The sequence below is a fragment of the Bicyclus anynana genome, chromosome 3, assembly GCF_947172395.1.
Source record: "Bicyclus anynana chromosome 3, ilBicAnyn1.1, whole genome shotgun sequence".
In the NCBI taxonomy this organism is placed as follows: Eukaryota; Metazoa; Arthropoda; class Insecta; order Lepidoptera; family Nymphalidae; genus Bicyclus; species Bicyclus anynana.
In genome coordinates, this window is record NC_069085.1 from 11,965,458 (window position 1) to 11,993,445 (window position 27,988).

At 37.2% G+C, this 27,988-nt stretch overlaps 2 protein-coding genes across 9 annotated transcripts in view; one reads left to right on the forward strand and one right to left on the reverse strand.

Moving 5' to 3' along the window:
• Nucleotides 1–6,268, forward strand: part of LOC112047418 (protein ultraspiracle homolog) — a 57,349-nt gene extending 51,081 nt beyond the window's left edge. For all 8 annotated transcript variants that reach the window (XM_024084541.2, XM_052891251.1, XM_024084536.2 and 5 more), the window contains one exon: nucleotides 1–6,268. In XM_024084541.2, coding sequence (XP_023940309.1) covers nucleotides 1–222 — 222 coding nt within the window. In that variant the 3' untranslated portion in view covers nucleotides 223–6,268.
• LOC112047419 (uncharacterized protein C05D11.1) lies at nucleotides 6,262–27,766 on the reverse strand. Its single transcript, XM_024084544.2, has 18 exons — nucleotides 27,467–27,766; nucleotides 25,876–26,221; nucleotides 23,000–23,102; nucleotides 21,976–22,098; nucleotides 20,300–20,413; nucleotides 19,937–20,089; nucleotides 18,714–18,983; nucleotides 17,478–17,620; nucleotides 15,032–15,140; nucleotides 14,190–14,360; nucleotides 12,608–12,844; nucleotides 11,378–11,497; nucleotides 10,327–10,622; nucleotides 9,594–9,768; nucleotides 9,352–9,495; nucleotides 8,803–8,960; nucleotides 7,458–7,610; nucleotides 6,262–7,023 (listed from the first exon to the last, which is right to left on the reverse strand). The coding sequence occupies exons 1-18, from the start codon at nucleotides 27,603–27,605 to the stop codon at nucleotides 6,966–6,968; spliced, it is 3,012 nt and encodes a 1,003-aa protein (XP_023940312.1). The 5' UTR covers nucleotides 27,606–27,766; the 3' UTR covers nucleotides 6,262–6,965.
• Nucleotides 27,767–27,988: the final 222 nt, after the last annotated feature.

A 27,988-nucleotide genomic window follows, 5' to 3' on the forward strand; every position in this document is an offset into this window, starting at 1 on the left:
ATATTCTCCTGCTTGGACGAGTATTGTCGCCGAGCGCACAGTTCCGAAGAGGGCAGGTTCGCGTCTCTCCTGCTGAGGCTACCGGCTCTCCGCTCCATCTCCCTCAAGAGCTTCGAGCACCTGTTCTTCTTCCACCTCATCGCGGAGGGAAACATCGGCAACTACATCCGGGAGGCGCTCCGCAACCACGCGCCCCCCATCGACACCAGTACTATGTTGTAAGACGCTATATCCAGCTCAGAAGGACCTCAAGTCGTACCAACCGAATACTACAAAATTATTAATAACTGACCTCTCGACACATTTATATGTTGTGCATGTGTATGTGTAAGAAACGAAAGATGTGTCGTACATAAAATTGCATTTAATAGTTCAAATTAGGCTCGCTGCACACGTAACGTAACTTAATTTTTATCACAGACGGCGTTTACTTAAGTTTTTGTTCAGAAGGGGCGAATTCGTCGCGAATTTATACGCGCGTTGTCGAAGTACTAGACATCAATACATCGCGTCCACAAGCATCGCGCGAATTCAAAATACGCGCGTAAATCGCGTGAACTACGCCAGACGCTTACTCTAGAGCGAGTGCACGTTCAACTCCCATGTTTCGTACTGAATTCCTCCCCAAATGCTCGCGCGTTGGTACGCACCTTGTGGACGCAACTGTCGCGCGTAATACGCGCGAATGAATCGCGGCGATATTGCCCTTTCTGTCTCGTCGCCGCCTCGTCTACGTCCTAACAGCAACCTTTATACCTCATACACATGTGTCGGAAAAACGGTAGACATCAGAAGCGGATTAAAAGAACAAAACACGATCATTGAATGGAAAATCTGAGCGGGAATCAGGTCTAACAATTCTTACCAATGTTACCAATATACCCTCGAGTGGCAGAAAATAAGTGAAGTCCCGGACTTGGGACCGTTGTATGTAGGGTTAAAGACGTCGTTTAAAACTAGTTAACACTATCCTTGTCTACTCAATTCATTCTCCCCATCTATCCCAAAATAATCCGTGAAGGATTATCCAAGATAAGGTGTGGACGGATCGAACGAATGAGTTAGTCGCCTTTATAGCCTCCCACTACTCCCCATCAACTCACGGAACAATTCGTACTATCTAAAGATCCGACCGATCTTATGAGTCACTTGCGCTGACATGCATGTTTAGTATAGTCGGACGCAATATTGTGACTCGTGACTCAAATGACTCTGCGTATACTTCTAGACAATACACAAGCTCACTGTTTAAATGTGAAGGTGGCAGTTAAAAATAATTTTGATTAAGGTACCATTTAAAGTAGGCATTTATTTTACTAGACTTGACTTACTATTTTACTAGACTTGACTTGATATTTGAGTTGGTTTGACAAAATTGAAACACCGAAAATTTATGTATAGTAAAATAATAAGTGATATCCACATAAGTATCAATTTAGAGAAGATAAAGCTAGATTTCTGGATATAAATTAGATAATCCTGCTAGGCCTAGATGAAAACAACTTCGGTGCCAGTTTATGAGTATACGTTATTATGGATTAAATGGGCGGTACTCGCACAATCTTTGCTAGAATTATTTATGATCTCGAGTACCAGAAACTTGAGTTTGATCCATGATATTTATATCAGACCAATTACCTTCTATAGGACCTGCTTCGATAGAGGTTGGATACCCCTATGTCAAAACTATATGATCATGATCTAACGCATTCATACAAACTGCGTCTATAAAGTTGATGTTTCATTGTGATAAAATTAGACGTGTGTTTGATTACTATTTAAAATTTATAGTTGTGTGTAGTGTAAGGACACAGGATAATTTATGTATTGGTGTTAAATATTTTCAATGTGTGAGTTTACTTTGTCTCCCTCAAAAAATTACCGACAATTTTGTTGGTGAATTTGAATGCGATACAAGTCCAATAGAAGGCAATTGGTCTTAGATATTTATAGTCGGATGCAATCTTTATGACGTCTCGGAAATCAACTGCGGGTGTTGATACGCTCAGTTCATACATAAAGTCAAGCCGCGTGAAGGAGGACTTATATTTGGCTGACGTGAAGTGTTTACAAGTCACGTCACGACACGTCAGACAGATATAAATCCGCCTTCACGCATAGAAGTGCCGCCCCGCCCCTACGTTACCGCTGATATCTAAAATATTGTATTAATAAATGTCATGAAGTTTGCATACTATTATAGTTGTGAATATCCAGAAAATCCAGAAAAATAATTTTCTTAGAAAACGTCGACGACTTGAATGAATGGTCCTTCATTAGATTATAAATATTAACTTAAACTGAGAAGAAAATAAAATCTGATGAAATTAAAAAGCATTCTTGCGACATGACATCGAGGCAAGCTAATTTATTTATGACTAATCTGTAGCTATATGGATAAGTAATAACTTTCATTTTATTTTTTAATCATTAGTGATATATTTTATTCATTTACAATTAAAATAATTATATTTTTATTTCCCAGTCCGTTAGTGTAAGGGCTAGCACACACCAAGCGTATGGATAATATTTATAAATGATCTGATGAAAAAAAATGATTTTCTAATGTCGCCAACTATCTTTTAACCCAGATTCCTTTTTTTCAAATTAGTCAACAGCGATTGGCAAAACAGATTTGTTTTTTTGAGGCGTTACTTTATTAAATAATGATATGGGCATTGCAATGTTAAAGAGTAAATGAGCACTGTGAATAATACGAACGAAAAATATACGAACGTCACAATAATGCAATTTTGATTTTCACCGACTAATATTTAACTAGATACCGCACACGCAATGGCTAGACGTGCCCGAAATAAATTTTAGTTTAAAGGTCAGTTTTTTTCCTACAGACGTCTGCAATTACTTTGTCTATGTCTCGTAGGCAGTAAATATTTTATACCAACTCAATCGTAAATAATTCTAATCAATCAGGACTGTCCTGGCCTTTAGGTAGTCTCGCGTGCATTAACTAGTATATTGTATTTTTTGTGTAACATTTACACGATTTTATTTACCTGCATGTTATCTGTTTTAATATAAAACTGGCAATAAGAACATCTAAGTAAAGTATGCACCAAACTTGGAGTCCACTCTGATATTGCAGCACGCCAAACCGCGTAGATATTCTAACCCTAGATATGATGTGCTGTTTTCATATACTTCGTAGCAATAAGCCTTGTGTTCAGAGCGGACTTGATGTTTGGCGTATACTATGCAATTATGGACTTTAAATGAACAAGAATAAGGTAGATTTTACTTCGAACTTGTAGTATTTTTTTTTACAAAGAATGAAATATATTATTTGTGACCCGTGACTGCGCTTGAGTGCAAATATCATGAACTGTATTTCAGTTGGTTTTATTAACGTAAAAAGTTACAGTGGAAAATATAAATTTACTGTTTACGGCGGGGCCGTATGAAATTAAGTTTTAATATAATTTAAGTTAATATTATGTTTTAAGTTAATATTAAATAACTAAATATTATTATAACAAAGACTATACTTTTATTATTATTATTATTTTTATATTATTACTAAGATTAGGTGTAATAGCGATTATTTAGTATTGTTATAATGTGTATAAATGTACATTTTGTACATTCGTGACCTGAAGTGATAAATGCTAAGGAATTGTGCCCACTTGTGCACTATTTGGAATCACATAAAAAGAGCCATAATGAAAATCGTACTATATTTATATATTATAATTCTGTATATACTATTATTAATTAGTACAACCTGTGCACGAGATTTGCGAACAAAATATAAAAATCTTAAATACGGTTAAATATCTTGGAAGATGAAATTACATAATAATTATAATTTTATCAAATTATTGACTTAAAATACAATGGAATACCTATTCCGTCATTCCATGGGACACGAAGTTCTACACAAGTATAATATTATACCATCGATATTTTTTTAATCTAGTGTTTTTTTCGTTCTTAACAAAATTTTTATCACCAACCAAAATTAATTTATATTTACTTTGAATTGAAAACGGTTTTTTACTCGACTACATTCATATATGTAATATGTATTGTATGTATGTATTTACAGAATAAATGTATGTGTATTTATGTCACCTGAACATGTAAAACAATCTTATTGGATTCATATTACTATGTAGCAGAGTCTAAAACCTTTAGAATATTTTTTTTTGTTTACTGTTTTAAACATCTTTTTATTAATTTCAAATATGTACTAAAAAAATATGTTTAAAACATTCTTTTTCATTTGTTTCGACCAAAAAATATAACGAGTTATACAAATAAAATTCGCATTTAGGCTTATTTTTATGTAGTTTGAGAGATTAAAAAACAAATAAATCATCATAATAAAAATATAGAACAAAGTATGAATTATAACTTACTTGAGGCATTAATATAAATATAAGCATTTCTCAATAAAAATAAATGTCTAATAAAATAAAAATAAAAAAATATCTAATAAAATACTTTATGGACTTCAAGTCGACGTAGTTGTAAACAATTGGTCGTGACGGCACGCCTGGAAGATGTGAAACATAGAGAAATTCATTATGCCCCAAACTTCTAGTCTGCTCTGAAATTGCAACATGCGGATCTGCGCAAATATTATAGACGCACGGGCATATGTACACTGTCTGAGCGGCTATTTGCCTCGTGTTTAGAGCGGACTCAAAGTTGGGACAAAGTTACATTACATAAATAAGTCCAGAACGGGGGCACATCACGCCTTTTGTTGTCACGGTATTCGAATAGATTTTATTGTCAACGTGCGCCAATAAATGTTTCACATCAAAACGTATTGGCAAATATTGTAATTGAGGCCGCCTTTTCTAATTTAAATAAAAAAAATTATGCGCGCGACGCATGTAATCATTTATAGCTAATATTGATATCTGAAATGTCTATTAAATATTCGTAGAATATTATTAAGGCGTTAGTTAATATAATGTTTTACCAAATCATTATTAAATGCTAAAATTGTTAATGTAGATGGTTTTAAACTGATAACAGCTGTTGGCGGGACGTGTTAGTGTATCTAAAGAACAATACAATCACTAATACTTAATGTGGTCACATCTAAAATGTCCCTTATATTGTATCGGTGCTTTAATATGCGTTCTAGAATGCGTATCAGTGGGTAAGATGTTCGTTAGTTTATTGGTATCGTTATAAAAATTGTAATTGTAAATACAATATAAACGTCTTTGCAGGTAAAATTTATTTTTAATAAATAAACTATGTAAATTATCAAATACCCAATATTATGTTTTAATTGACTATTATTGATATTATACCTCATCTGGTGCGGATCGCGTGCTCGAAAGGAATGATATCGATGGCCTATTTTTATTGATATGATTTTTTTTTTAATGTTATGTATCTAAGCCAGTTGTATTTACTGAAACCGTATAGGTGGCTAGTTAAAATTTAGAAATTACCCAGATTTAATTAAAAAACAATATTCAAGATCTGTAAAATGTACCATGTCTTAATGTAACTTGGTACAGACGAAGCAATTAAAATCTTACTATTACTCGTACTATGTAGTGCTGAAACTGATCGTATATCTACGCGAGAGGGATCTTCCACAGATGTTACATGTATGGGATCTTCCATAGATGTTACATGTATGGGATCTTCCACAGATGTTACATGTAAGGGATCTTCCACAGATGTTACATGTATGGGATCTTCCACAGATGTTACATGTATGGGATCTTCCACAAATGTTACATGTATGGGATCTTCCACAGATGTTACATGTATGGGATCTTCCACAGATGTTACATGTATGGGATCTTCCACAGATGTTACATGTATGGGATCTTCCACAGATGTTACATGTATGGGATCTTCCACAGATGTTACATGTATGGGATCTTCCACAAATGTTACATGTATGGGATCTTCCACAGATGTTACATGTATGGGATCTTCCACAGATGTTACACGTTCTGTACTGGTACAGGTTGTAGGTGGATAAAATTGAATTTTAAAACAAATTAAAAAACATTAACCGATACTTTTAGTGTAGGAAACTACGAAATTCATTAACGTTACGAGATATGCAATGTAGAGGGTAAATAAATATATATTTCACTTCTAAAGTTATTAGAATCGGTGTTTTCAAGAATGGTTCGAATTTTATATGGGAAGCATGTTGCAGCGGTTGTGAGATGATTTATAATTGACTTATATTTAAGTTATATTTTTTGTATAGACGTTAGTTTTAAGGTTAAATGGTGATTGAAATAAAAAATCATCTTAATAACACGTGTTTTAATTTAATTGCTCTACAAAATAAAAACGTATATAACTGTATATCAATAATATATTTTCAAAACAATGGCAACTTTCTAGTTTTCCGAACAGCATGCAGTACAAACATATAGAGAGTATCCACACCTGATGCATCTACCGACGTCTGGAACAGGCTCACGGTGAGGCACATAGAGGCACAAATATCCGCCCTCTTCATTATGACGCGAGTATATTAAAGTGGGCGGATAATTGTGCCACTGAGTATATTTTCGGAAGGGTTGGATGTACTGGGCTAGTTAACACTTTTTAAATGGTCTTAAGACCATTTAAAAAGTGTTCATTGTCGTTCTTCTAGATTGAAAAAAAAATATAAATATTTTTTTGAGACGTGATTACATAAAAATTTAATTTTTTAAATACGTTTGAGAAAAGGGGAAGACAGACAGAGTGGCGCCGTAACGCGTTACGTTACAGAAAAGCTGATTCTGGGTTACGCCGGCTGATTTTACGCCAGCTGTGAACACTCGTAAGGCACAGCCAAGCGGTTAACAGTGACATAAATTTGTAATCATTTATAACGTTATAGTTTTTTGAGCGGCACATTGATTAAGCACATGCTATTATATAGAAAACTGTTACACTTAATTACATATAAATGCGTAAATAGTATCTTTTTCTTATTTTCTTAACATCTAAATTGTATATCATTATTTGTTGAAGTCCGATGTTTCCATGGAGTCGTACGCGTCGAGGTGCACTTTCACCCTGTAATGAAAATTTTATGGTTACTGTTTATGATCTTCGTATCTCAGACCAATTATAGAAAGACCAACCGGCCTATTCACTACTTTAGTCTTTATTATCGAGCTTTTAAAATAAACATCAATTGTCAAAATGTCAATTACCTACTGTGTGATATTCTCCAGTAAGCACCGGATGACATTTTTACATAGAATCTCAATTTCGTATATGTCAACTAGCATATGTCAATGATTGTGCATAACCCTGCAGTATCGCACCTAAAATGTCGAACAATAGTGTCCGTTATTTTTTGAAGAAAACGATCTTAGTGTATATATTTTACACTTAACTAGAAGTTGTCCGTTTTTTACCGGAAAAACCGTGAGAGAGAGGCAAGCCAGACAGTGGCGCCGTAACGTAAGTTACAGTAATCACTTCAACAGAGGAATGAGCCTCACTTGTGGAAGGCGGCCTGCATGTCGGCGACCTTGCTGGGGTGGCACACGACCGCCATCTTGGTGATTTCTTCGTGGAACATGCGCGGCAGCCAGCGCGCCGCCGCCGCGAACGCCTCCGCCTCCGTCACCGCCGCTATCGCGCACACCAGATCGCTAACAGCATATATTCAATGTTTATTTTATTAACAAAAATTTAACATGAAAAGATAAATGTCAAATGTTGCCATACTGAGTTAATTAGGACTAGTAGCAATGGTTAAAAAAAATTGGTTGCCTGTAAAGTCGGTATACGGGCGAAAGTTTTACGTGACAACGACTTTGAGTGGTAAAATAATTTTAATGTGAATATTCATTCGTATAGTAGGAAGAAGGATGAAATAATAGTAACAATTTAAAACATTTATTTATACAAAGAATTATATTTAAAACATTAATTTATACAAAGAATCTCGCACTGAATTTCATATTAACAAAATTTTATTCACTCGCTCTCATTGTGAGCGCATAACGTGAGCGGAGCGTAACGCAGTTTCTTGAAGTGTCACCCGGCAAACCAATTTATAAGACGTTGTCACGTCAAAACGAATATGCTTTAAAACCTTTAGACCACACAATTGAATTAAAACTTATTTCTAAAATAAAATAGTAATGAAAGAGTATGTATAAAAATTAGTAGAGATTAGTAGCGCCATCTCTTGTGTCAACTTGTTTTACTTCCCTACTAGTTAGTTCACAATTATGCCGTTATAGACTAAACGGTATTGGCGCTGGGCTTGCTTGTGTTGTCGTTGTTTAGCAGTGTTACTATAGATGGCGCTTTCGCGACCTGCTCAAGTAAGTAAGCAAGTGTCTCCCGCCCGCCGGAGGTAGTTGACGAGCGACTGCGCCACCACGTCCGCCAGACACTTCTCGTTCTCCACCACCTCGACCAGCGCCGTACTCTTTGCGGACATGACCTACTCACCGGTTGTAAGTGTCTCCCGCGCGCCGGAGGTAGTTGACGAGCGACTGCGCCACCACGTCCGCCAGACACTTCTCGTTCTCCACCACCTCGACCAGCGCCGTACTCTTTGCGGACATGACCTACTCACCGGTTGTAAGTGTCTCCCGCGCGCCGGAGGTAGTTGACGAGCGACTGCGCCACCACGTCCGCCAGACACTTCTCGTTCTCCACCACCTCGACCAGCGCCGTACTCTTTGCGGACGCGACCTACTCACCGGTTGTAAGTGTCTCCCGCGCGCCGGAGGTAGTTGACGAGCGACTGCGCCACCACGTCCGCCAGACACTTCTCGTTTTCCACCACCTCGACCAGCGCCGTACTCTTTGCGGACGCGACCTACTCACCGGTTGTAAGTGTCTCCCGCGCGCCGGAGGTAGTTGACGAGCGACTGCGCCACCACGTCCGCCAGACACTTCTCGTTCTCCACCACCTCGAACAGCGCCGTACTCTTTGCGGACGCGAACAGATCTTCATCAAATTGGCCTTGTTCTAAATATACGTGCTGTAAAAACATAATGCATGTTATAAACGACTCAATTTCAATATCATCATCATCATCATTATTAACAACCCACATTCGGTTCACTGTTGACCACGAGTCTCCTCTCAGAATGAGAGGCGTTAGGCTAATATAATAGCCCACCAAACTGGTTCGTCATCTTCCGAAAATTCTCAGTTCTCAGTTTCCTCACAATGTTTCTCCTTCATTTAATCAGCATGTGATGTTTAATTTCTTAAAGTGCCCGGAACTGAAAAGTTGGATGTACATGTCACGTCACGGACATTCAAACCTACGCCGTCCAAAGAGAAGGCAGAGGTCATATCTACTGGGCTAAGTTGCCAGTTTCTGCCAGTACGATATACAAGGAACGAAAATGAAAAGTGTCACTTACCACAATCCCCTGAGCGCGCGTGTAGGCGGCCACGGTGTTGGTGGCGCGGTACAGCGAGAACACGAGCCGGCCCTCGTTGTACGACGGCCGGATGCCGTAGCCGTACGACAGCCCGAGCCCGCGGATCAGCTTCCACATCGGACCCTGCGCCCACACAGAACAGTTGAGTGAGTCGCCCAACGTCCCAGCGCTGGGCCGCACCACTCACGTGTAGAACATCGTCAAGTGTAACTGGTGCTCACCTCCAGCTGCGTGAAGAAGTTGAGCGCGACGGCGAGCGGCGCCACGTCGGCCAGCGCGTTGCCCAGCGGCCCAGGGCTGGACTGCACCACGAACGACGAGTCCAGTCCGCCCACGCCCACCACCACGCCGCGCCCCCAGCCGCTCATCAGATCCGCGTCCCAGTACAACTGAGGCCTATGGACATATTTTTTGCAATTATTGACAAAACAAACACATTGCTCACCTGATGTTGACAGGATAACCTTCCCTAAAACCATAACCAACAATTCACAAGGAACATGTCCTATATTTTTTCATTGTTATCAACCCATATTCGACTCACTGCTGAGCTCGATTCTCCTCTCAGAATGAGAGGGGTTGGCCCAACCCCTCTCATTCTGATAGTCCACCACACTGGCCCAATGCGGATTGGCAGACTTCATACACGCAGAGAATTAAGAAAATTCTCAGGTATGCAGGTTTCTTCACGATGTTTTCCTTCACCGTTTGAGACACGTTTATATTTATATATATTTATTTATATTTACAGACCACATTTTAATTTTTCACAAAAATTACATCATCGCAAGTTATATACAAGTACAGTTCGCTTCATGTAGGATGGTGCGAGTGGCAGTTTCACTCTTGAAAGTTTGCGATTCACGATAATATTACGTATTATGAACGTCACACAGGCGACTGTCATCGCATCCATGCTATCTGAAAATCATTAGCTACTTTATTGTAACTCACTCAGTAGGTGTAACTTCGTTCTCTCTCGCGAACCGTTTCCACGGCTCAGTGCTAAGTTTGTTCTTCACCAAGTCAGCGGCGAGGTGTAGCCAGGCCTTCTCCGTTATGTTCTTGAAAGTTCTCTTAGCTTCAGCAATAGCTGCCTCGGCGGAGTCGCCGCCGGCGGTCAGCTGTTCGATAATCTCCTTGAGGAACTTCTGCTGCCTTAAGGCGGAGCTCCAATGGACGTTGCTGTCCTTGCAGTACAGCGCGTCTCTGAGGATGTCGTACACCATTTTGTGGCCATTTCTCCTGACCTGAAAATGAAATTAAGGTATAAAATAAAAGTTTTCCATTACATTTAAATAGATAAACGGATTAACGCAATCGTAATATATGCGACTACAAGGAACTTAACTGGGTCTTAGGATAATTATGACGTCATCAGAGGTGCGAAGGAAGGTAAAAAAGAAGAAGAGGAGAAAGAAGGACAAAATTTAAGAATCCTACTGTCGCAAACTGACACACACAAAGACACAACAAACCGCCTATTTCAACTAATAATAATAAGCCTGTCTTTAACTGCCTTGTTGGTTCAGGTTAGCCAATACAGATATTAAACTACAGACTTTAAAAGCAATTTTTATTACTTTAGTTTACTGAAATTGTCAGAGAATTTTAGCGATTAATTAGGAGGTTATTTCCTTCAAAATAAGTAAAAAAGTAATAGCGCTCGTAACTCGACAACTAAAATATAAGGGTTTTATTTTGTATCTTTGGAACCTTCAATTTTATTACATTACGCTCAAATAGTCATATTTTCGAAATGCGCAGTTTTTAGCTATAAACTCACCTACCTTATCTTAATCTGACGTGCTGGTTGACTATTTTCTGAAGTTAGTTTTTTTTTGGTTGCCCTAAACGTACCAATATTAAGGGCTCATACTTGGTGGAGGTACTCAAACAACGTGCAAGGTAGTCCCTTAGGTTTATCTTCCGCGCTCGAGTAACTGCAAAAATCCTCCCCTACTTTTATAATAATATATACCTGCACTATTATAATAATAAATACCTGCGATACGTCGTTTAGCAACCTCTGCGCAAACACCAACAACCTCTCCTTGGTGATCTCAGCCGCGTACAACATCTCGTACAGGTGGTTCACGACCTGTTCGTAGTCTGCCGGCTCACACTGAAACACACAACAGTAATATTGTTATGAACTAAGGCCTAGTTAGGACTACTTTAGTATTTTAGTCGAGTACAAACGATTTTTGGGCGGTAAATCCAAAAATTGTGCGTACTCGAGTAAAATACTAAAGTAGTCCGAATTAGGCATAAGGTTCGACGATTTGGAATGAGACGCCTGATGACTCGTATGACGAGACTTAGTAATCTCAGCATTCCATGGATTACCAGTGCAGGTCCCGGGTCCATCGTGTGGCAAAGAGAAAAACTCCGAGAAGAGCCCTGGACTTGTGACCATTGACCAATAATAAAAGAACCTGTAACACACCCAAACTCACCAATAAAATTGTCTGTCGTTTTTTGAGGGGGACGACGTAAATTCACACATTGAAAATATTTAACACCATTAAATATATGTTGTGTCCATACACTACACACAATTATAATTTGATTCGCAACGCACACACGCGTAATTTTTACAAAGTCTAACAAACACATCGCTTAGGCCTTAGACTATCCACAAAATATTCGATTACTTGATCGATGTTTTGCTGTCCCGTAAGAAGAATCGATTCTTTTTAGATATTGTTTTATTACAAATTTGACATAATTAAGGTACAAATACTTACAAATGAAACATAACTCCATCTTTTAGTAAATTAAAAGTTGTTGGTCGTTTTTAATGCCATTCAACTACACAAATCAGCATTTTTAGGGAGCTCTGTACACGACGAAAACGATTACAACAATGAAATATCGATTCTATAGCAACAGTTTTTATAAACGCGTTAGATCATTGATTCTTGATCTTTGCCAGAGGGGTAATGTCTAGCGAGTCAGGTCCCTAATCTAAATAGTCAAAGCTTGTGACCAATGGGTTTAGGGTTAGGGAATTCCTTCGATTAACACTCCCCTTCTCCGCTCGTGTTGCTCTCTCTGCCTACTAGAGCAGCTTTGGATACCCATTCTAGTATAGAACTTTCTGTAGTTGTAGAGAGCCTACAGTCTTTAAGCAACTTATAGAGAGATTTTATTATATTTTTTATATTCCAACCCGTAATCCAAGTACCAAATACCAAAGAACCAAGAATGGGTTGTTAATGATGAAGCTTACCCTAATCTCGATCGGCACAAAGTGTCCAAACTGTCCCACGGAGAAGTTCCCCGAGCGGCCGAAGCCGATCTCTACGGAGAAGCTAACGGTGAGCTGCTCGGTGGCGGAGATCACGTCCTCGTGCGGAACTAGGACGTCGCCCCGCCGCACGGGACACTCGGCCATCGCGTTGCGGAACAACGGCAGCCACTTGCGCGTGGTCTGGTCCACGCCTGATGTGTCCAGGACTACGCAGATCTGAGAAAAACGGATTCATTATACAAACTTCGAGGGATATCACACATTACGTATGTACATAAACGCGTCTTGCATAGTTATAAAAATTAGTGTATTTTGTGTAAAGACTACCTAATAATGCTACTTAGTAGTAATCATTTTTTCTGGTATGACAAAAAGATTTTGATGCATTAGCAATAACGAAATGTTCAATTTAATTTTATTTTTGCAGTGCGTCTTCAAAATTTTCAGTTTAGAATCGCATCATGTCAAGGGTCGTTTGCTGTCAGGGTCTTTCAGTTCTTGAATGACATTGGTCTTGTCCTACAACCTACTTTAAGGACCTGTATGATGTCCTAATCTATCTGTTGTAATTTGTTTGTCGCATTTGGAATTACACGCGTGTGACATGTAGACGGGATGACGAATCGTATTAAACGTTAGGAAATGTATGAAAAAATGCCTCAAGTTGTAGGTACTGGCGTAAAATGTCGTATTATGCGAGAAATCGTTTTAAGCGTAATCGTCTTAAGCGGGTTCTACTGTAATTCCTTTCTTCCTTCAGATTGAACTCGCAGTTTGAACTCGCATAGTATAAAACTGTATCCTTCTTGAATGTTGATTTGAAATCTATACTTATTATATTAATATTAAAGCTGAAGAGTTTGTTTGAACGCGCAAATTTCAGGAACTACAGATTCGAAGTGAAAAGTTATTTTTTAATTAATTAGTCCATTTATCGAGAAAAGACAGGCTGAAATTATATCACGCTAAAAGGAGTAGTCAGTAGAGCATCAATGTAAAATGTGGCGAAAAAAGCGTACGCTGCATAAATTGTATACGTTTCTCAAAAATATGTATGGCAGATTTGTTTGTCCCGCTACAATAATAGTCCGGGATCCGTAGAACATTTTTCACAACTGATTATAATCAAATGATTTTAAACTTATTTCGTGGTTGTTCATTATGGATGTTATTTAAACGGGTACATACCAAGATAAAACAACGAGATATTTATTGTCGATATTTCGACCCAGTTGCATGGATCGTGGTCACGACAGGACTGAAGTTGCGAGATGAGAAGTGAAGTCAGCCAGTCAGCAATATCGACAATAAAAATCTAGTCGTTTTATCGTGGTATGTACCATAATCAAGTTAGTTATTCGTGAGTAGCTTCATCTCGATGAGACGAACACCTTTAAAAAAAACAAACTTTTAATAACCTCGTTATTACAAGTTGGGTGGAGGGTAGTTTATCAAAAGTTGTTACTAACCAGATGTTTGTCCTACAAATAGCGTGGTACATTATCTCATTCCGTCACTCAGAAATTTTTATTTATGTTCGTACACGTCAGTTAGTACTTACATAGACAAAGTTGGTGTTGAGGCTGTGCAGCCTGGTGTACATGGGGACATCCTTGAGGTCGAAGTACGGGCACGGCTCGCTGTTGGTGTTCCACGAACTTAACTTGTGACACTTGAGGTTCTCGCACGACGGCACCGGCACCGAAGCCAACGTGCCAGGAGGCGGCGGTCGCTGTATCAAAAAATAATTATAAAGCTATTTATAAAACAATTTTAGTGAACTAGCAATTACCTCAGGCCAATTATTGTATAGGACCTGCCTCACTAGACGTTACTTTTCTGTCAAAGTATATGATCAACGATCTAATGCAATTATGAAAACTGTCTCTATAGTATCGATGTTAAATAGTTGTAATCGAGTTCGTCGGTTAAAGACCTCCGTAAAATACCTTTTTGTGTAATTGAATTGTGTAAAAAACGGGCAAAAACTTCTAGTTTAGTATAAGATATATATCAAATCTAAGCTCGTTTTCTTCAGACAATGACAGACAATATTGTTCGTGACTACAAGTGCGATACAGGTCCTTCTATAATTGGTCTGAGGCAATTACCAATGTTTGTACACACAATGCAGCTTAACATTTTTTCAAAAAAGGTTTTACTTTAGTGTTTAATGTATATTAAAGTCATTTTAACAGCATTGTACCTCTACACCCAAATATTATAAGTACATACATAATTGAGCACCAAATATACATGCAAAAAGTAAGGTAATTATAAAATAATTTTAAAATTAGGAATTGAATAATTGCAATTGATTAAACATGCGAAACTAAATAATAACACACATGAAAATGTATTTTTAAAATAAATAACGATTTCTTGATTTTAACATTATAATACCTCATTGAATTCCATTGCCTCCTGGAGTATTCTACCCTTTTCCGCCAAACCCTCTTCACCTAACTGTGCTCTCTGCTCTTCTATTCTCACTTTGTCTTCTTCAGCAATTCTATAAATTTCATTTTTAATTCTATAGAAACCTATTTTACCTAGCGAATAGTTTTCGTTTATTTTTAACAGATCTACAAAAAGGAGGAGGTTCTACGTTCATCTGTATGTACGTTTTTTCATACATCATTTAAAATTGCACTGATTTGTGATTGCACTTCCGAAAACTTATCACCAATATATTTATTTTATTTGTTAATTAAAAAAATGTTTCAATACAAACATATGATATGATTAAAAAGTACTAGAAATGATTAAAGATACTGTATTATTAATTTTTATAAATAGTGTATTGGGTTTTTTTTTCTCTGATAAACAACAAAAATAATTCTTTAAATGTACTAAAAAAGGTACTGATTGTATATCAAATTAACTAGATACATTTGATAATATGCACTACTATAACAAAATCTAAAGTTATTTAGAATACAAATAATCACTTATACGAGTATGTACTTAATCTATGTACTGCATGTGGCTAAAATGTGAATAGTGAAACAAACTAAAATCTTTGCTAACTACATTCACAGCTAAGTATTTTACGATCAGTATTTTTGATGGGGAATGGCAAAATCTACCATAGGATGAGTACAAATATTAAGTTAACATTTAAAAGTCAAATCGTCTGTAATAACTATTTGATTACCACGTTTTAATTTTTTTTTTATTTTGAAGTATGTTAGAAGGTGGTCTGAAATCAATACCACAACACTTCCATTCCCAAAAGACTATGGAACTCTGTGTCTATGCAAGCATGTAATAGTTCTGACACGTGACGTAGACTTAAATGTGGGTTTATTTTTATTAAATAAAAAAAAGCCTTCTATTTCCAGTACTTTTATACAATTTTATTAGAATTACCTACTTTTAAAAATTAGTATGTAACTATTCTATGGTATTTATTTAAAAAAAAACTATATTTTGCCGGAACCCCCCTCAGGTAAAGGCCGGCTTTCCCGGTCTATAGCAATTTGTAGCCATTGTGGGCCTGCAATTTTTTTAATATCATCGTCCCATCTAGAGTATGGTCTACCTCTGTGGCGATTTTTATTTTTATTACTAGACCAAAATGAAATATCCACAAGGTGTAAGCTTTATTTTGAGTTGAATTTAAATTAAAAAAACACTTAACTAATCAGACAATTTTGACTGTTATACTTCCGCTTGTCATGTTTTATGTGTGTCAGTTAACGATTGCCTAGAAAGTTAATAATTATATTGATTAATTGAGTAAAGAATAAAATTAAATAATAATATTTTGTTTCTTTTGTATAGGTTTATTTGTGAAAGGGTTGTAGTTTGGCATGCACTTTATCCATGCATTTGTTTGTAGGCAAACCACATTATACGAATCCTCATCGTCGCGGGTCAGGGGTGCGGGAGGGGGGGGGGGGGCATCACCAAGCCACTGTACTGTGCGGACGAGGAGTGAATTGTTTATATTAAAGCCATACTCGATATGCACAGTTTATTAACAAACCAATTAAAAATGAGGGTACAAATCACTAGTCATTTCACACCTAATAATAATTTATAATTAATCCGTTCCTAGATTTATGAAAATAAATTTGGTTATAAAGTTTAGAACAATTACTTATAATAATTATATTTTGAATAACATTTTATAAAAAACCAATATATTATTTAAAATAAATAAGTTATGAAATGACATGCGTTTTCTACCTTCGTTTGTAATTTTTTTGTTGGTAAACAGTGCATGTCGAATATGGCATTAGTATAGATGCCTGTATTATACCACGCTGACTATATTTGATCTTATACGAACGCGGAATTACCGACGCACAAAATTTCGAGATATTTGTATGCTGTTTTACCTGGGTTTACCTGTACGGGGCTAAAATTTAGCCCATGACATTCACAAATAACTTCAAAACCGGTTAGTAGATCCACAGATTACCCCATAACCAAAAATTTTACTTCTACATGAAAAAATCTTTTGGTTTGAATGTTTGTCAATGAAGTTACAGGCGAGAAATTATTTTTTCAGGTTTAAGCCTAGGCATTTTAGGACACTTTCCTAGCATGTAATAGTAAACGATGATGTATTTTATGTACTTCGATATACTTGTGCTTACTTTGTCCGTCGTTTATTTTGCGTGATGGACTATAAAGATAATGCGGCTTACGCTATGCATCATTGAATGCCCTAGGCTTATCGTCCGCTTTAGCTCCCAACCACCCTTATCTCATATCCGCCCCGGTGTCTGTGTTTCATGCTTAGGACAAAGTTTAAATATTTAAAAAAATATTTAATGTTTAAACATGCTGGCAGTTTACCGCCCGGTCTGCGCTGACCCATAAAAAACCAGAAACTTACTTTGTTTGCAGATCAATACTCGGAGAGCCGATGATGGTGACAGAGTCATTGCCGAAGTACTTCTTCAACAAATTCAACCAATAGTCCAAGTCCTCTGACAACAGCTTGTTGAGGGAGTGTTGCGGATTCATACGGGCTATGAACTGTAATAAAATAAATAAATACAAATTTACCTTTGTATTTGAACTGACTGATTTCCATATTTTTGTCAGTGTATGCCAGAATAAAGTTTGGCAACTTCGTTCATAGCACTCCCGATATACCGCGCGAGCCGGAGGGCGTGTAGCGATGAATGAAAACCCCACGACTGATACACCTCACTTCCCCGCACGCACGATTTCACATCCGTGCAGTCTTTCCCCTTGTCGCCCGCATATCATGGGAGTGTAATCAACGAACTTGCCAGACTATAGTTTCAAACTCAAACGATGCTCTTAGCCATGTTCATGCAATGCAGCGTAGTTTGGTTTTAGCCGCGTTCTAGGCGTCTACAACTCCAGGTTTGGGGACCAGGCTCAACACAGACACAGATATAATGGATTCATAGTCCATCCGTTTGACTATCGCCATACCCTCCTAACCATAGAACAGACAGCGCTAAAAGCTAACGCTTTTAGCAATAGAACTAACAAGGGGGCGTGGCCCGCTTACACCCGGGTGTGCGGAACTACGCATGCGTTTCCGCGCATGTACATGTTTTGTTTCATTCAATTCGTCATATTCACTTCTAAATTAAGGGTAACACGCTTTTTTCACTAAATATTTAATAGCTAATTACGTGAAGAGTTTATCAGTGTGCTCTGTATTATTACACTATATATGTGTTTGTTTGCCTCTGGGGCGTGGCCTAAACAAACGCTGGTACGCTGGTTTCAATACAGAGAATTGGCACTTTATAAATCTAGTTACCTCTTATATCTGTGCTCCTAATACACACAGTCATTATGGCTACTTGCAAGGGAATATTGGATATATGTTAGCTCTAGGACTTCGGTATATTTGGACTTACTGGACAACAAAACACAAACAAGGCTTTTTGTAATCATGCATGTTTGCCTGTTTGCTTGTTTGAGTTACTCTTTGGAACGGTGTAACGGATTAATGTCCCGAAAATATTAATGGCTTCCGCTAATTTTGTGAAAATGTGAATTTCAAGAAATCGCAGGCTAAAAAATAAACAATAATTTAAAATGTGGCAAGTAAATAATAAAATATTCTTTAAAAAAAAACACTTACGTCATTTTCATTCTGCGAGTACAGCGCATCACCGATAGACCTGAAGGTCACAGCGTGGTGCGGGTCGGACTCCAGGCTGGCCATGGTCTCGCGTAGCTGCTTCCTGATGAGCCGCTGCATGCGCTCCATGTCGATGGGCTCCGCGCCGCTGCTCACGGCCCGGAGGCACTTGCGCGCCTCGTCGCGAGCCAGCTCCAGCTTGCTGACGGGGATGTTGTCTAGCTGGATCTTGATCAGTGGGGCCATGTTTTCTGTTATGTTGTACGACACCTGTGAACGTATGAATTACTAGCAGAGGTGTTGCCCGATTTGGTCTTTATTGACGATTTATTGAAGTAAACATCAAATTAATTGAGAAATGTCATATACTCGTACCTACTGGATGTTAACCACCATTGGACACCAAACGACATTTATTACATAGAATCTCAATTTCGTATATGTCAACAAGCATAACGTCAAAGATAGTGAACTATATAACCTGTAGGACGTAAAGTCGTCAAAGTGCCTTAGCACAATCGCAAAATGTGTTGGTAAGCGCATAACTCAACAACGCCTGGACCAATTTGGCCAAATCTTTTTTTAAAATGTTCGTTGAAGTTCAAGGATGGTTTTTACGGCGAGATAAATTAGAATTATTGCTGCAAAAACCCTAAAAATAGCCCTTTTCTTTTTCCCATACAAATGATTTCTAACTAAAACGTAGTCAATTTGAGCTTTATTGTTATTGTATAGTTCATATTAATAATAATTAGAAAACGGGGTAGGGGTAGGTAGTGGTAGGGTAGGGGTAGGGTAGTGTAGGGTAGGGTAGGGTAGGGGTAGGGTAGTGGTAGGGTAAGGTAGTGTAGGGGTAGGGTAGGGTAGGGTAGGGGTAGGGTAGGGGTAGGGTAGGGGTAGTTGAAAGTTTACATCGAGTTTCAGGCGGACGAAGTCGCGGGCATCCGCTAGTAGATTTATATAATTGTACTTTGAGTGAACTCACAAAGGCTGCCCAGTGGGCTATTTGTTATAGTACTTAGTTTGTAAATAAATACAAACGGAGACGTGAGTATATTGTCAATATGACAATATACTCACGTCTCCGGCCAACGCGTCCTCTCTCTCGACGAGCGCGCGCTGCAGCGGCGCCGCGGCCGTGTCGCACAGGTACCGCAGCATCACCGCGCACGCGGTCAGCTCCGTGAGCGCCGTGTGCTCCGTCAATATGACAATATACTCACGTCTCCGGCCAACGCGTCCTCTCTCTCGACGAGCGCGCGCTGCAGCGGCGCCGCGGCCGTGTCGCACAGGTACCGCAGCATCACCGCGCACGCGGTCAGCTCCGTGAGCGCCGTTGGTTCCGTTAATATGGGCCCACGCCATCCAAATAAAATCTGGAATATTTATATTTATTGTTAAAAGAAGTTTCTTAAATATGCTAAACTGTATTGTATAAGAAATGAGAATTGAAATATAAATATCATCTTAGCTAAACTAACTTTGAAAGTATGTGCCTAAGAAAAATTATTTTAAAATTTTAATTTTAATTTTAACCAAAAAACATCATTTCACTTATATTTACAAAAATACCTAATGTATCCTACCTGTCCACAGTCCACAGTATCAGAAGGCCACTGTTCTTGATACTCCCCATAGTTAGGTAGTGGGGGAATTGTTTGCCATGGTTTGACCCATTCCACTTGTTTCTCTCTTTCCCTCTACAAACAAAAAAAATATATATCAGTTTTGTAATATTTACAGAATACACATCGCTACCTTGCCTTGTTATAGGTAATGAAAGTACACAAATTCTTATTTCCTTAATATCACTATCGGACTTCCATGATTTTGTCCACAAGGATTTTTTTTTCTAATGTAAAACTTTTTCCTTATGTCCAATCTGATTGAAGCTTACCTTACTACTTGGATAAACCCAGCAGTTGCGTAAAAATCAGTCTATTAGTTTTGGATTTCTTTTTAATTCTTTACAAGTTAACCCCTTGACTACAATCTCACCTGATGGTAAGTGATGCAATCTAAGATGGAAGCGGGCTAACTTGTGAGGAGGAGGATGAAAATCCACACTCCTTTCTGTTTCTACACGGCACCGTACCAGAACGCTAAATAGCTTGGCGGTACGTCTTTGCCGGTAGGGTGGTAATTATGCTTGACGATTAATTCTAGATAGTAAAGAGTGAGAATTCCAACTTAAGCCGATTGAAGATAAGTCCTACATTCAAAGATTCTCAATTACGACTCACACTAACGATTTATAAAACATCCTTACAAATAAGCGCCACAGATCTTCAAATTAAGTCGACTTTGCAAATTCACCTGCAAAGGTGATTTTATTTTAATGTTTTTCACACATTCACACTAATTTTGGTGGAAATTATTTTTTTACTAATCTAAGAAATGGCTGTTTTGCTATTCTACGTTGTCTTATTTAATCTTATCCCATTTGTTTATTACTTACATTAACATACTCTCTATGTATACATTAAGTCGAAATAAGTACCTACATACAGTTTTCCTTAAGATTGTCTGAGAATTTAGAAGCTCGTGTCGGAAAACCGGGTACAATTTTTAAATGGGGACCTATCAGGGTTAACAATTCCAATTATGAATGCCACCAATAAACCTTCGAGTGGCAGAGAATAACCTTGAATGAAGTCTCGGACTTGTGACGTCACTCAAGTCTGTGTGGTGTTGACTTTAGTCACTACTGAAAAACCGGACAAGTGCGAGTTGAAATCGCGTGAAGAGGGTTCCGAACGATAACGTCGTTATCTTCAAGAACACAAAAATAAATTAAAAAGCAAAAAATAACATCGTAAGTGCTACCTTCTGATCGCTTTGAAGGTGGTGCCAACACAGTGATGCATTAACTCGAGCCGTTTAAATCATGAAGTTTTAGGTTTTTCAGACAGTTCTTTCAGAAACCGCTTTAATTAATACGACATTGGCTTGGCACCGCCTTCAAAGTGATCAGAACTACGACAGTGTAGCTATATATAACTAGGTAGCACATACGATGTTATTTTTCGCTTTTTAGTTTATTCTTGTGTTTTTAAGGTGGTTGAATTTTTTGGTTTTATTTCATATTTTTAAAAACATAAGTATTAAGTACTAATAGATTAATATTAGATAGTTTTACTTTTTCAATATCATCATTTCATTTCTGTCCTACAAATAGATCAAAATGTAGGCAGTACAAAAAAGAGCAACATTGATTCGACCTTCAGACAGAGCTCGACATTTCAATGCACATTTGAATTACCTTTGCAATGATGTCATTCTCGACAGTGGTCAATGCTTTGAACACATCATCTGCAGCTATCTGACCTGTGAGAATTATTGTTAGATTCTCAGGTCTGTAGAATTTCTTGTGGAAATTTCTCACCTACAAAAAGAATATAAACATAATATAATGAACTTCTAAAAAAATGCACCTATCTAATCTGGTGATCTGGTACACAGTCCAAAAATTGAAAAATAATAAATATTCATTTTGATATTTCATAAATTTATTGGTCCATATAAGATCAAAATATCCTTTAAAACACAAAAAAATATGTTTAATTCTTGATTTTGTTAACAATAATATTGATATTATTAATATAATATTGATGATGTTGATTTTATAATGAGTATATTGTTTCTTAGTTTACTGCATTTCTCATGCAGAAGGTTCAAAATATTACAACTGGTATGTCGGTGACGTTGGTTCTTCTGTAGATGTCCTCATTTCTGATTTGATCTTGCAGAGATACTCTGAGCATAGCACACTCCATGACTGCTGACTAATTCTTCGTATGAGGTCCAGAATTTTAAAATCCTAACACTATATGAGATAAGTTTAAGATGTTAAATTATAAGAAGCGTCACTTGTATGTGGCGCAACTGAAAATTTTTACTCCTACCCGCTAACATTGTTCAATGTGATTATTTGTTTTAATATTATTTCTGTTTCAAGATGAATATATGTAGATTGTAAAACTTGGGCACGAGGAATAATAACTCACTGTAATACAGTTTTATACTAGTTCAGGAGTTGTTGTAAATTGTACCTAGGCTTCACACATCTTTATATTGCAATAAAAAATGTATTGACTTCCTATTTAGCTACTGTACTGTTAAAAAATAATTTGTTTATGTAATTTGTACATGTAAACATTCATCTGTATTAATATTAGTAAAGATTTAGCTTAAGGTATAGACTGTAGCACTTTTGTATAATAATAAATAAATAAATAAATAATAAAAAAGTAATTCATTGGATTACAAGTAAAATATTTTCTTACTTTTGTGTTGTCTGTAGAAGTTCTCAAGTTTTTCATAACTCCACCAGTATCAGATGAGTATCCACTGTTGGGGTACATGGCACGCAGCAATCGTAACTCGCATCTACAGACCATAAACTATACTAAAGCCATGCTCAATGTGAACTGTTTACCTATAAACAAATTCAAAATAAAGGTAGATTTCCTACCTTCAAATCTACCTTCATTTTGATTTGTGCTTGTCATTTTATACCTCATTTATTTTGAAATACGTACTGTTTTTTTACAAAATGTCATTAAAAATAAAATTAACTATAGCTAATTATTCTATGCTTATTAATCAAATTTATTTTCATTAATTTAAGTACAAGTTAATTATAATTATTTTTATGTGTGAAATGACTAGCAAATTATACCCTCATTTTCAAGTTTGTTGGTGCACAGTGCACATAGAGTATAATTTTAGTCACATATTTATTGATAATTATTTAATTATTTATTATTTAGATACAGACATACATATGCCATTTAAATCCACTTATACCATAGCTTAGCAATGGGTAAATGAGAATTTAATCATACATTTCACATTGCTGATGTTCCTTCTTTTGTATATCAAACTGATGAAGTAGCCACCCAGTAGCATGTACTTCATAGATACACAAATGTGCTGCTTACCCCGAGGATACATTACAATAGTGTATTGTAGTAGGAATTTGTAAGTATAATGCCTACCCAAATTACTATAGTATGCGCGTTATCATCTGAGTCGTCCGGTCATAAAAGTCAAAAAAGATAGGAATGTGCAGCGCGCCTACCTGCGCACCCTAATTATCGATAAACGGCTACCTGCGCACGTGCTAATGATGAGTCAATAATGATTTGGACGATTCTGATTGGTCGGTTTCTAATGTAATTGCATTGCGTATTTTTTTTGCTATAAATGTGTTTACTGCAATTAAATAAATACATTCATGTGTTACTCGTTGCGCACTATGGATACTTTATTTTCTAACGTTGATCTGAAGAAATTACATGGCGATATTAGCCCTCAAGCTCGAACACTGATTCACAACGTATTCCTGTTTCTCAATGAATTGAAAAGTGATCCGAATAAAGTGGCTTCTCTAAATTTCAACAAACCACGTGAAATGGCCGCATTTGTTTGTGGTGTGAGCAGAGCGACAGTGGACCGAATCAAGACGGAAGTATCACAATCAGGCAGTACCTGTATACCAAGAACAAATTTTAAGAAACCACAAACCGTCACTAATATTGACGATTTTGATAAAAGTGTGTTGAAGCGAACTGTAGCTTCATTTTATGAGAATGGAGAGTATCCATCCGTGGCGAAAATTTTAGAAAAATTCCGTGAACAATTACCCGATTTTAAATGCGGCAACACTTCAATGAGAATACTACTGAAGGAGGTTGGGTTCCAGTATAAGAAAAATAGCGAAGGACGTAAATATTTAATGGAAAGAACTGATATTGTTTGTGCTAGAATGGACTTTTTAAGGAAATTGGATTTACTTAGAAGAACTAACGATCAGCGACCACGTTTCTATCTAGACGAAACATGGATTAATCAAAACCATGCAAGAAAGAGGATGTGGCTTGGAAGCAACGATGAAGGAGGTTTCAAGAATCAGCCTGTGGGAAAAGGCCAAAGATTAATAGTTTGCCATGCGGGTTCTGCAAGGACTGGCTTCGTTCCAGATGCGAAGCTAATATTTAAAGCGGTGAAATCAAAGGATGCTGATTACCACACAGAAATGGATGGCGAAACATATATGGCATGGTTTTCCGAATTCCTGAATCTACTTGAAGAGCCCTCAGTTATAATTGTCGATAACGCAAGCTATCATTCGATACAGTTGGAAAAGATACCCACAAGAAACACGAGGAAAGCTGAAATTCAAGAATGGTTGACAAAGAAAAAGATTCCATATTCCAGCAACGAAATTATTGAAGAATTAATAAGAAAAGTAAAAGCCAGTAACCCGCAGAAGGTCTACGCTTTAGACCATCTGGCAAATGAACGAGGTCATGAAGTAATAAGGCTCCCTCCATATCACTGTCAATATAACCCAATAGAATTAATTTGGGCACAAGTAAAGGGAGAAGTTGCGAAGAATAATAATACCTTCAAGATAGCAGATGTCGAAAATCACCTCCACCGAGCCATAGAAAATGTCACACGAGAAGACTGGGCCAAATGTGTTAGGCATGCCGAAGAACTTCAAAACAAAGATTTACAAAAAGCTCTAATTAGAGATCACGCGCCGCTTATAATAAATTTGGCAGAAGACGAAGATTCTGATGATGAAGACTCAGATGAAGATTAATTTTATTTAGTTAATAATTATATAATATGAAATATGTATTATATTAAATCAAATATTGTTAATTTTTTTAATTTTGTGAACAAGATACGATAATAAACTTTACTTATCGATAATATGTCTTTCATTGTTACACCCTTCACTAGACGGCTCCATAAGACCCATAAGTGCAAGCGAGATAGATATAGAGAAATGATTTATGGCCCTAAGACTCAGTTGTTAACGCGCGTACTATAGCCCTGTGCTCTCCACTGAACCCACCAAACACTTATCTGTACACTATACCTATATAGCTTGGCAAATTCGTTTGTAACATGGAGTGATGCCCCGCATGCTCGACTTTATACCCACACAGTCCTTCCCTCAGCCCCGCGCGCACGACTTTACACCGGCGCAGTCTTTTCTCTCCGTCGCCCACATATCATGGGAGTGTCAATAACGAACTTGCCAAACTAAACATCCAATAATAATAGAGGCAGTAAACGCCTACTATTTCCTGCCACTCAATACTATAAACTGTACATACAGCTAAATAACTTTTTTTATATTCACCTAGTATCAGCATTATTTTCCCGACCCTGTATTTCACAGTATACAACACCCGCATCCTCCCCTTCCTCATTGACATGATGTACTTCAGTTATAAAACCTTGCTCAGTGAGAGTAGGCATTAATATGTGGTCCAAGTAAATGGGTAGCAAAGTTAACATGCCCTCATCACCCGCTGTATATATTGAGTAGCAAGTGTGGTCGGTGTCAGTCCATGCGTTGGTCCCATGCGCCATGCATCGGTTTGCAAGCAAATCCAGGATACCCTTGTAAGGGTAACGCTCTGAACCCAAAAAGACGAGATGTTCGAGTGTGTGAGGCAATCCATCGTCATCATGAGCCTCAGTTGCTGTAATGAAATATATTTGTCCTAAACATCTAGAGATCTGAATAAAGACAATACATACATTTAAACTGATAAAGGACAATAAATAGGTGTTCAAATATTATTTAACAGTCACAGATGCTCAGGTTTCAAATGCAAATTCCAGTAGCAGTGGGAATAGAAGGACAAAATATAACTTATGTTACTCAGTGAAAAGACATTTAAGCAATGATAGCCCAGTGGATATGACCTCTGCTTCTGATTCCGGAGAGTGTAGGTTCAAATCTGGTATGGGGCATGCACCTCCCACTTCCCAGTTATGTGGTTTTTTTGGAAATGAAATATCATGTGTCTCAAACAGTGAAGATAAAACATCGTGAAACCTGCATACCTAAGAATTTTCTTAATTGTCTATGTGTTTGCTAATCTACATTGGGCCAATGTGGTAGACTATTGGCCTAACCCCTCTCATTCGGAGAGGAGACTCGTGCTCAGCAGCAGAATATGGGTTGATAATGTTGATGACTCGGTGAAAATATCTTTCTAATGATAAATGGATTCTTAAATAGATTATGTAGTTTTGAGTTGAATTGTAATAAACAAAAAATCATATTTTACCCCTGAATAAAACTTATTAATACAATACTCTTTTTTTCTTTGAAGCAAAACTGTGGCAAAAATTATGAAATTAAAAAAATAAATTGTGAATTTCATCACAAATTTTGGATGATGGACAAACAATTATTGAAAATGCGTATTTTTAGAGAACCTTAATTTTTTTCCTTTCCTAGATTGTTTCATAATGTTTTGCAGACTTAGTTGCTGACTCACTTAGAAATCTCATCAAGTGAGATGAAATAAAATATTTAAATCGATAACAAGATGGGTGATTTAGAAGAATATTAATCTAAAGCAGGTAAATATCATGCCTTGAAAACATTACTTAGAGAAAAGCCAGATTTTCCAATAGAATTAGAATTTCATAAACTGAATTATCAAATGGTAGGTACTGGTTGGCAAAATAGAACCGAGGCGTCGGCACTAGGCTGAATTCCCCTTCTTTGAAAGAAGATAATAGTACCAGAAGTTACTGTGGAGTTTTACGATACCCCTATAACATGTTTTTACCAGAGGAAACTGATAGTTTTTTTTTATGATATTAAGATCCTTTCAGTCATTTGTGCTATTGACAACGGAGTAACCACGTTCCTTTTCTATCTACTACTTTCGCACATTTTTTAAGTAAATCAATTTTCAAATCAAACTTACCAAGACAAAAGAACCCGTTCACGAGTGGCCCTTCAACATTAGCTATAATCACAGTCAATCCAGTTTTTTCCGAGACATATTTATTTACAGGTATTGCATCTGACGCATTTGTGGATGATATCAATTTGAAGTGAGACATGTTTTTATGTCGCGAAAATGGAAAAATTAAAATGAATAGTATACAACTTAAAAGCAAAGCAATTTGTTGCTGTGAATGTGAAATTAATGAAAATTGAAAACAATATCAATAAAATACAGCAGCAACAACCGGCGCCCGGTTTGTTTTTTAACTGGCCACAGACAATGAAATGAACACCAAACCAATGGCATGATAAAGATCCCATTTACTTATTATACTCTTTGTAAAGATCACAGATTATTGTAGTGATCTGTTTATCTGTGGTAAGATAATACTCGTAGTTATAGGATCCCAATCAAAGAAAATCATCTCCAATATATGAAGTGAATCTACGTATAAGCAGCGACATTATTTCCGCATGTGAAATATTTTTGAATTAACTT